Genomic DNA, 11,288 nt, shown 5'->3' on the forward strand with positions numbered 1-11,288 from the left:
CAATGTTTAATGTTTGCTAATGAAGAATGATTTGGTTAACAATAGTAAAATAGCCAATAAGGAAAAAAAAATCAATTTGATTGAAAACCTTGTTTCTCCTGTACAATTTTTTCCGATATTAATACTGTAGGTACTAGATAAACAATGCAAAATATTTCAGCTTTCTAAAACCTATTTTGTTAAATTTTTATGACATGAATTTAATCAAACCATTTCAGATATTCACTTTAGGCACTACTCCAAGCTATGTATCATATCACATAAACAGTCTTCTGTGGAACAGAAAATGAGAGCAGTCTCTACAGCACTATTGTTCTTAATAGAATAACATACCCCAACTTAATTTCAAGTAATAACCAAAATATATATACTATCAGTTTATATTTTATAATTTTTTTAAGTACGTACTTTTAAAAGCAGCTTGCAGATTTCATACTTCCCTTTAGCTGCTGCTTCATGGAGAGGGGTAAATTTCCATAAGTCCGCCACATTGACAGAAGCCCCATGCCTTACTAAAAGCTCAGCCACCTCATAGTGTCCATATGAACAGGCATTATGAAGGGGCACCAAGCCGCTAAACAAAAGAAAATTGTTTTAAAGTCATAAAACCAATATTTGAGTTAAAATGATTCTTATAATAAAAATAATACCATTCTTCCATGGTACTGACTATACTGAACACTGCTCAAAAAGAAATACTCACACCTCTGGTCTTTAAGATATAGTTACCCATTTCTAAATAAGGAGTAATAATTTCAAAAATGTCCTTTCAATGTAAAGACTTTTTCCTAAGTTTCTCAAGGATGGATATATACTTAGAGCAATCCTTATCTTTAAAATATGTGTAGAAATACAGCCATAGAATAAGGCTTCATCACAATATTTTTAATTCAAATTTTCACTCTGGCTATGTTAAGAGCAACACTACGAATTGATTTTAATCATTAATAATCTGGTTTTATCATCTCCCAGATTGTCTTTGAGTTTTACTAATGAAAATTGTATGCTTACTTATAAAAAATATAATGCAATTAACTTATTTAGGCAAGTTCTACCTTTATAAAAACTTGTTTAAATCATAGTGATTAAATAGTGATTTCCATGCACATGTTTAAATACTGGGGTGCCAAACAATGAAAACTCACAATCCAGGTGATTCAGAAAAGTATTCAGTAAGAAAAATGATGATGCCAATTATAGGTTCTAGTCAGACAAAAATTGGGCAAACTATTCAGAGAGGAGTCTAAGTTCTGATTAGTAAGCAGCTGACATTCTAAAAGGACAAAAAGATGCTCCCACAGAAGAGTGAATCAAAAAAATAAAATGTTGAACTTAACAGATGGCAGAAGCAAAGTATCAAGTGCCTTTTTACTTAGAGAGATAGTGCCCTTTTTTTTTTTTTTTAAGTTTTGGGATGAAATATGCTAAGTGTTAAAATGGACAATAGAAGCAATGCTGACTGCTCTCTAATGCACTATAACACTTTGAAAGCACTAGTGATATTGTTAGTGAATATTCATGTCTAATGTGTTCCTTTTAAACAATAAATAAATACATAATGACACAATGATGTCTAAATCGTGCAGTTTAATTCTACTATGCTGCGTTATGTAGTTACACAGAGAGCTACTGGCTTATTTTGAGATGATGTGAAATTAACTCAGAATATGGGAATTCATATCAGTTAAAATACCTTTCTCATACTTCTAAGTAGCTGCCTTAATCTTGTCTAGATAAATTAATTTAGCAAACTAATATAAAATAGAGAGTATCTGAATTAGTAAAACTAAAATTATGCTTCTAGGAATACTAATGACTCTGGGATGGATGATTTCTTTTTAAAAGAAATTGTACTTTTTTTTTTTTTGAGATGGAGTCTCACTTTGTTGCCTAGGCTGGAGTGCAGTGGCCCGAGCTCGGCTCACTGCAACCTCTGCCTCATTGGTTCAAGCGATTCTTCTACCTCAGCCTCCCAAGTAGCTGTGATTACAGGCACATGCCACCATGCACAGCTAATTTTGTGTGTGTGTATTTTTAGTAAAGATGAGGTTTCACCATATTGGCCAGGCTGGTCTCAAACTCCTAACCTCGTGATCTGCCCGACTCAGCCTCCCAAAGGGCTGGGATTACAGGTGTGAGCCACCATATCTGGCTGATTGTACATTTTTAATAGCACAAAGGGGGAATAAACAATAACTTACAGACTATATAAAAACATTCATATAATGCAATAAAACATCACACACAAGCATTAAAAGGATGAGACAGACTACTAAGTACTGATATGGGAAGACATTCAAGATATACTACCAGGTGGAAAAAAGTAAACTGCAAAGCAGACCGTATAGGATGGCACCACCATTTGTGTTAAAAATCACCACCACCACCACCACCACCACCACAGCACACACACAAGTCTATGCATTTACAATATCTGGAGGAATACATTCAACATTTTAATGTTGTATCTCTGAGCATGAGGTGGGCTGACAGGAAATTTTCACTTTCTATACTGTACATTTCTATTTTCTTTTGAGATGGAGTTTTGCTCTTGTTGTCCAGGCTGGAGCGCAATGGCGCAATCTCAGGTCACTGCAACCTCCACCTCCCAGGTTCATGTAATTCTCCCCTCAGCCTCCCGAGTAGCTGGGATTATAGGCATGCGCCACCACACCTGGCTAATTTTGTAATTTTAGTAGAGGGTCTTCACCATGTTGGTCAGGCTGGTTGTGAACTCCTGACCTCAGGTGATCCGCTCAGCTCGGTCTCCCAAAGGGCTGGGATTACATGCGTGAGCCACCACACCCGGCCCATTTCTATGTTTTAATTTATGTTTTAAACAAAATATTATATAGATTACTTTTTTAACAGGGGAAAAAATCTAAGACTTACAAAATTAAAAATCTTTTAAGCATGAAGAGAATGACTCCCAAACAGCTATCTTGTAGCACGTACCCCTTGTCTTTGGCATGGACATCGGCACCGTGATGGAGCAGGTACTCTACAACAGACACACGGTTGTAACCTGCCGCGAAGTGTAAGGGCGTGGAATGCCGTCCCTCTAAGTCTCTACAATTCACATTTTGAGGGCTGCAAAGTTGCTTTCATGGTGCACACACAGAGACAAACACAAAATGAACATTACTATTTATTCATAGGTTTTGCCCAAAATAGTGCAACATCTGAATAAATTATAATTTTCTAACAAATACTTATTTCCAAAGATTAGACAATACAGATGTTTAGAAACCAGCACTATGTTTTACAGTGACTATGTTTTTACTATGTACAGAGCAAATTAATGTTTTTCAACATTTCCTGACCAAAATCCGAATGAAATAGAAAAACCCACAATAAAGCAAGCGTTTCCAATGCAAATAATGCCTTGCTGTTTCATCTTTGTCTGTCCTCCCTGAGATATGCTATACTGCTTGTCATGGTGTATCTCCTTGTACTAACACCAACCTCAGTTGACTATGTAACAAGAGAGCTCTTGTCTTCTCTAACGTGAGTCAAGCAAGCAAAAAGGCTCTGGAAAAATTATTTTTCTGCCTGGGCCACTCACTCGGTCTTTTGACTGACTATAGCAAAGCCATGTAGTCAACAGTGCTTTACTTGATTTTTGGGGCAATGTTTGCTTACCTTTACAAGCTGAACTGATTTTTTAATGATACTCTAGTTTTGGGGCTTTACTTCCATCTCTTTCAGAGATGTCCTCTAAATCTCTTCTGTGTCTCCTTATCTCTCTCTGAATGCTTCAATTTCAGCACAGTCTAAATTGTAAGCTCAATTTGTTTACAAAGCAGCAGGATGCCAGGTAAGGAATGAAAAACTGTATCACTGGTGGTAGTGAGTGAGTAATAACAATATTTGAATAATAATTTACAGTTTATAAAGGATATCAGCTGGGCGCAGTGGCTCATGCCTGTAATCCCAGCACTTTGGGAGGCCAAGGTAGGGGGATCACGAGGTCAAGAGATCAAGACCATCCTGGCCAACATGGTGAAACTCTGCCTCTACTAAAAATACAAAGATTAGTGGGCATGGTAGTGCACATCTGTAGTCTCAGCTACTTGTGAGGCTGAGGCAGGAGAATCTCTTGAATCCAGAAGGCAGAGGTTGCAGTGAGCTGAGATAGCACCACTGTACTCTAGCCTGGCAACAAAGCAAGACTCTGCCTCAAAAAAAAAAAAAGAAAAAACACACACACACACACACACACACAAAAAAAAAAAACAAAAAAGAATATCACATTCTTTCAGTGAGGAAATTATTGTCTGTCTATGAAGTTTACAGATAAGAAACCAGGGATGGAGGTTAATTTATAGATTAACTTTATAAATAAATAAACCAAGGATGAGGGTTAAATTATTTATCCTTTTCAAACAGTTGATAAGGGGTAGAATAAAGACTCTAACCCTGCTTTACTGCTTTTTAACCTCTTGATCTTTGTGCTACATCATGTATCATTGCTCGCTTTCCTAATTCTCCAATTTGAGGGAAGTGATCAGAAGAAAGGCAATGAAAATTAGAAAAAGCAAATAAAGCAGAGCAGACAATAGAATGCTCTAGCTTATGGAGGATGATTGCAGGGTCTTTGGGGATTTTCAGGCATTCACTAATTGTGATGCCACTTCCGCCACTGTAATAAGCTATTATTATGTAAAAATTAAGAACCTGAACGATTTCTACTGATAGAATAAGTAGGAGTGCTAAGGGTTGAATGTTTGTGTCCTTCTGAAATTCATGTTGAAATTTAATCTCCCGTGCAATAGTATTAAGGAGGTGACTGGGTCATGAGGGTTCCTTCCTTCTGAATGTGGACTTAAGGCCTTTCTAAAAGAGGCTTCACACAGCATTTGGTCCGTTTTGCCCTTCCACCTTTGCCAAGTGAGGATACAGCATTTGTCTCTTCCAAAAGAGGCAGCAACAAGACATAACCTTGAAGGCAGAGAGACAGGGTACCCACCAGACACTAAACCTACCAGTACCTGGATCTTGGACTTACTAGTCTCCAGAACTATGAGACATCAATTTCTATTATTTAGAAACTACCCAGTCTATGGTATTTTGTTACAGCAGCACAAGCAGACTAAGACAAGAAGCTTTCACACTGGTAGGATAAAAACAAGTGCTTTTCAAGGGATGTAATTTTCACATGACAGGAAGGAGTCTGGGCAGTAAGGAAGAGTTCACAATCTCATCAACTCTACAGAAAAGCACCAACTTCTAAAATCTGAAGAGCCATTGTCATCTGGCCAGGTCAAATATCTTTTCGTGACAAATGACTCTGTGGCTATATATATATATATATATATATATATATATATATATGACATAACTGGTAAATAAAATTAAGTAAAAATAAATTAATATATAAATCAAAAAGAAAAGATGCAAAAATTGGTAATAAACACCTTTATAGAGTCTGATACGATTGAAGCTTCTTCCTAATGCTGCTTTCCCCCACTTGTTCTTACATTCTAAATTAACTCTGTTATTATCACTGTGGTAGAGAATACTGGCAAAATAGGAATAGGCAGGGAATGAAACACAACTCATTTTGTGAGGCTACAGAAATAGAAGCCCATCCTGCTTATTAAATATTTGATTTTAAGACTTAGAAATTCTTTATTCTGTTTCAGTTTTCTTTCGAATGCCAAAGCAATTTTACATCCTTCCTACCTATTTTTCATAATTTCAACTACTTTATTCAGCAGACAGCTTTTTTTTCTATACCTAACTTGTAATACTTTCTAAAGTCTCTTGGGAAATAAATTTATCAGGCCTAATTCTCAATTTGTGCTGCTTTGTTTCCTTTTATTACTTCCATTCTACTAATCAAAATGAATCTGGCCTTCACTGTGAATGGATTGTGTAAGAAACCTAAAAGCTATAGTATATATCTGCTTATCATATACAAAACACATGGAATTTAAAACTGTGTATGTTAAAAATAAAGTATGTATTAATTATAATAAGCACATTTAGCAATTCTAGTACATGAGATGATCATGTTCTGAAAGGAAGTGTAATCATTTTATATTTAAGAATTTTCTTTTATTAGAATACATAAGTGGTAAGTATTTTTAAGAGAAAATATTACATAGTTTTAGATTTAAGACAACATAAAAATTCTCTCTAGTGGCTATCACAACTAAAATTTACTACTATTCTTTAAATAACTTAGATGCTATTATAAGTTGGAAGTAATCCCATAAGTGCTCACATACTAAAACAAAAATAAAATTTCTAGGCAACAGAGTTTAGAATGTGTTTACTGTCACTTTCAACCAGTATATATCATCAAGAATGCTAAATTTATTTTGCTAAAAATCACAAAAGACTGGGCATGGTGGCTCATGCCTGTAATCCCAGCACTTTGGGAGGCCGAGGTGGGCAGATCACGAGGTCAAGAGATTGAGACCATCCTGGCCAACATGGTGAAACCCCATCTCTACTAAAAATACAAAAATTAGCCGGGCATGGTGGCACGCACCTGTGGTCCCAGCTCCTCGGGAGGCTCAGGCAGAAGAATCGCTTGAACCCAGGAGGCAGAGGTTGCAGTGAGCCGAGATTGCACCACTGCACTCCAGCCTGCCGACAAAGCAAGACTCTGTCTCAAAAAAAAAAAAAAAAAAAAAAAAATCACAAAAACAGTTTGCTTAAGAAGAGGTGACAAAGTTGACAGTATATTGTAAAAAGTACTATGACTGTTAATAGCAAATTTGCTATTAACTTTTATTTAAAAATAAATAAAGGCAAAGTTGGGTACAGTAGTGCATTCCCGTAGTCCCAGCTACTTGGGTAGTCAGCAGGCTAAGGCAAGACGATTGCTTGAAGAGTTTGAGGCCTGCCTGGGCAATATAATGAGACCCTGTCTCTTAAACAACAACAACAACCAAAAAAACAAACTCCAAAAGACTAACCTCCAAACAAAAGTACTTTTGCTAACTTCATCCCTAAGTGAATAATTATAGATGGGAAATACGTGTTTTAAAAAAGCATACTCAGTATTAGAATATGACTGCATTTGAAAAAATTAAAACTACAACCACTGTTTCTATACCACAAACACAGACTGATAAAATTTTCTAAGCAAGAAGAGCTACACAGAAAAAAAATCTATCGTCTGAATATGAATAATTCCAACAATGAGGAATCACAGAAATGCTTTCCTAGAATTAACGTGTGAATCTCTGAGAAAAGATCAATAAATATTGTTTCAAATGTCATCCTGCTAACATCTGGGCTTTATCTAGTTTACATATTTTGTGAATGAGGCCAAAAATAGTAACATTTTAATTAATATAAGTGAACATAAAAGAACTTTCATGTAAGCTGAAAAAAATTACTAAAATGTGTGTATATATATGTATATGTACACACATACATACACATAGATACATAAATATCTACCTATCTATATATAAACAGTTTAATAAATACAAGGCACAGAATGGGAATTACTTAGTAGCAGTACGTATTTTTACTGCCCATGACTCTGCTCAACCTTTCTACTGTTAGTATTTGAGGAGATATATTTAGAAGCTTAAAAATGAATTGTTAGCAAAGTTCAAAAATGCCATCCCAGATACTAAGGGCACTGACTTACCTTCACAGTTTCCAAGTCTCCAGCTTTAGATGCCTCTAAGAGTCGATAGTCAACATCAGAAGTACGTATAGGTGTACTCTCTGCATAAAAGAAAGAACTCATATATATACCCGAACTCGTATTTTCCAACTGCGTTCATTTTAGAAACAAAAATCGTTCTTGAGGGATTGCAAAGTAGTTAAGGACGGAAAATTATTTAGTTTGGTTTTATTAAGTGTTGTAGCAAAACTTTGCCATAGATTTGTTATATAAATCTAGGGAAGCTACACAACTTTCAGCATTCAAAAACAATGTTTGCTCAAGAAGAGGTGACAAAGTTGACAGTATATCGTAAAAAGTACTATGTCTATTAATAGCAAATTTGCTATTAATTTTTCTTTAAAAATAAATAAAGGCAAAGTTGGGTGCAGTAGTGCATTCCCGTAGTCCCAGCTACTTGGGTAGTCAGCAGGCTAAGGCAAGACACAGAGAACATTCAGAAAGCATTTGCTGGATTGATTTCCATCTTGCATTGGAGTCGATGTGTCTGTCAAATCTTAGCCCTTTTTTTGGCTACTTTTATTCTGCTCTTTCATGTCTCATTAGTCTCCATTATAAGTGAGCACATACACTATCACATTTATGAGTGAGATGCTCTCTGTATGTCTCTATGACAGTGATTCTGCAACTGACAAAATTTACTGAAATATCCTTTTAATATCTACAAGTAATATTTTTAGTTTATTGTTTCAACAAAATAAAGGGATGATAGTTTATGTAGAGTTGTAACAGTATTTTTACATGATAACACTTTACAGATACATTTAATATGGCTAAATTTTTAAAATCTAAGAACTATTTGAAATTGGAACATGTATCTTGATATAGACTATCTACTAAAGAGTATAATTTTCCAATCAAGCAAAACGTCTTAGGCAAATATAAGAACACTTCTGAAACTATGAGAAAGGAACTCTTTTTATTTTATTTTGTATTGCATTTTAGGTTTTGGGGTACATGTGAAGAACATGCAAGATTGTTGCATAGGTACACACATGGCAGTGTGATTTGCTGCCTTCCTTCCCCTCACCTATATCTGTCATTTCTCCCCATGCTATCTCTCCCCACCTCACCACCCCATTCCTCCCCCATTTCCCCCCAACAGACCCTAGTGTGTAGTGCTCCCCTCCCCATGTCCATGTGTTCTCATTGTTCAACACTCGCCTATGAGTGAGAACAGGCGGTGTTTGATTTTCTACTCTTGTGTCAGTTTGCTGAGAATGATGGTTTCCAGGTTCATCCATGTCCCTACAAAGGACACGAACTCATCGTTTTTGATGGCTGCGTAATATTCCATGGTGTATATGTAACACATTTTCCCTGTCCAGTCTATCATTGATGGGCATTTGGGTTGGTTCTAGGTCTTTGCTATTGTAAACAGTGCTGCAATGAACATTCATGTGCATGTGTCCTTATAGTAGAATGATTTATAATCCTTTGGATATATACCCAGTAATGGGATTGCTGGGTCAAATGGGATTTCTATTTTTAGGTCATTGAGGAATCGCCACACTGTATTCCACAATGGTTGAACTAATTTACACTCCCACCAACAGTGTAAAAGTGTTCCTATTTCTCCACACCCTCTCCAGCATCTGTTGTCTCCAGATTTTTAAATGATCGCCATTCTAAGTGGTATGAGATGGTATCTCAATGTAGTTTTGATTTGCATTTCTCTAATGACCAGTGATGATGAGCATTTTTTCATATGTTTGTTGGCCTCCTGTATGTCTTCTTTTGTAAAATGTCTGTTCATATCCTTCGCCCAAGAAAGGAACTCTTAGTCCTGGTTACAGAGGAGAAAGTGAAGATATTTAAAAACTGGTTAATTACTATATAGATTGTAGAGACCTGCACCTATTATAAATCTTGAACACGCCTAGTATAGACTTGTTTTTAGAAATTGTATGAATAATATAGTAGCTGAAATGACTTCTATACAGCCCAGGAACTTTGTACAAAGTGATGCGCAATTAAAAGGGATATAAAAAATGAAATTAAAAAAGGAACATGGGCAGAAGAGTAGCTGATATGTAAAAATACTATATTAGTAATATTCTTTATAAAAATGAAATTTATTTATTTAATTTATTTCTTTTTCTGTAGAGACAGGGGTCTCACTATGTTGCCCTGGTTGGTCTCGAACACCTAGGCTCAGGTGATCCTCTTGTCTTAGCCTCCTGAATAGTTGGGACCACAGTTGATGCACCACCACACCTAGCTAATTTTTAAAAACTTTTGTATAGACACAGTTTCGTCATGTTGCCCAGGGTGGTCTTAAACTCCTGGGCTCAAGCAATCTTCCCACCTTAGCCTCCTGAAGTGCTGGGATTATGGGCGTGAACCACCATGCTCAGTAAGTAAAACATGAAAATAAAGTCACCTAGAATCAAAGATTAAAGATGGGCTTCTTCTTTGGTATCCAATCTTATTCTAGCTTATTAGAGTTTTTAAAAAGTTGGAAAGGCTAGAAGGCAGCCTATTTTTAAAAACATCTCTTACAGATTGGTAGTTTGGTGAGTATTACACTATTGGACTGGTAACAGGTCTTAGTGGCCTGTTTCAATGTGCCACTGTAAATTGGGGACGGGGGTGTTCAATGTTTAATTTAGCTATCATAAGTCTAATCTTTACCTGTATAAATGTTTAGATGAAAGTAATGCTTATTCCATAATGGGTTATACAATCATTAAGAATTCAGATCAGGATCTAACTTAAAAGCAACCAAAAGAACTGTCTGTGGTGCTAGAAACAGTGTTATCTGTGCTACTATGGTAGCCACTGGCCATGTATCACTATTCAATACCTGAAATGTGGCTTGTATAACTAATGGAAGGATTTTCCATTTTATTTAATTTTAATTAGTTTAAATGTAGCCCGATGTAGCTAGCGGCTATCATATTGGAAAGAAAGAGAGAGCCTAGAGAAAGAAGTCAAATCTTCTGAAACAATGTTTTAAAATGCTAATTCATAAAAAGCTGCTTATTTTGTTTTCTTTACATTAATATTAGTTTTGACATAAATATTGTCACCTGTTTACAATGAAAACTTTATTAATATAAACTTCTGGCCACTATAGACTTGGGAGTTAAAAGTACAAGTTTCTAAAGTAGATCTCAAACCCGGTATTAACAAATGTATTTAAATGAATCTTATAAAATGTTATCCAGAACAAAACAAATTACTATACATGTTAGTTGACTGATATTAATACATTTTTTTCAGAAGTCGTGATAGATATAACCCGATATTAGATAAATAATGATAATTTAAAAGTTCAGTTAGTGTTTGGTCCATAGTCTACAAAGAGATACAAATTCCTGGCAAAACTATTAGTTTAAAAACTTATTTCCTATTTCAAATCAGAAACAATTCCCATTACAAAAACAAAACAAAAAAAAAACAAAAAACCTTTGGAAGGCAAAACTTTCCTATACATATTTTTTATTTGTATTAGCCTTCCAGATCAATAAAGAATTAAACTAAAAAGTTCCACATGTTCTAAATTAAGCATTTAATTTCCTATATAATGTCTTATTTCAAAAATCAACTTTTAAAGCAGATTTATCAAAATAATTGGAGAAAAAATTTCATTTGTATTCATTACTCAATTTTACCTTTTGCCAGAACTCTT

The 11,288-nt window shown here is 35.3% G+C and overlaps 1 protein-coding gene across 4 annotated transcripts in view; it reads right to left on the reverse strand.

Moving 5' to 3' along the window:
- TNKS (tankyrase) overlaps positions 1–11,288 on the reverse strand; it is a 196,608-nt gene that overhangs the window by 43,300 nt on the left and 142,020 nt on the right. For 2 of the 4 annotated variants that reach the window (XM_074383914.1, XM_003944055.4), the window contains exons 13-15: positions 7,616–7,695; positions 2,956–3,101; positions 409–574 (exon numbers count right to left, since the gene is read on the reverse strand). In XM_074383914.1, coding sequence (XP_074240015.1) covers positions 409–574; positions 2,956–3,101; positions 7,616–7,695 — 392 coding nt within the window. Of the gene's footprint in view, positions 1–408; positions 575–2,892; positions 3,102–7,615; positions 7,696–11,288 lie in introns of all 4 variants that reach the window. The other 2 variants (XM_074383913.1, XM_074383912.1) reach the window with 1 other exon arrangement.

Source organism: Saimiri boliviensis, chromosome 13 (assembly GCF_048565385.1).
Source record: "Saimiri boliviensis isolate mSaiBol1 chromosome 13, mSaiBol1.pri, whole genome shotgun sequence".
Lineage (NCBI taxonomy): Eukaryota > Metazoa > Chordata > Mammalia > Primates > Cebidae > Saimiri > Saimiri boliviensis.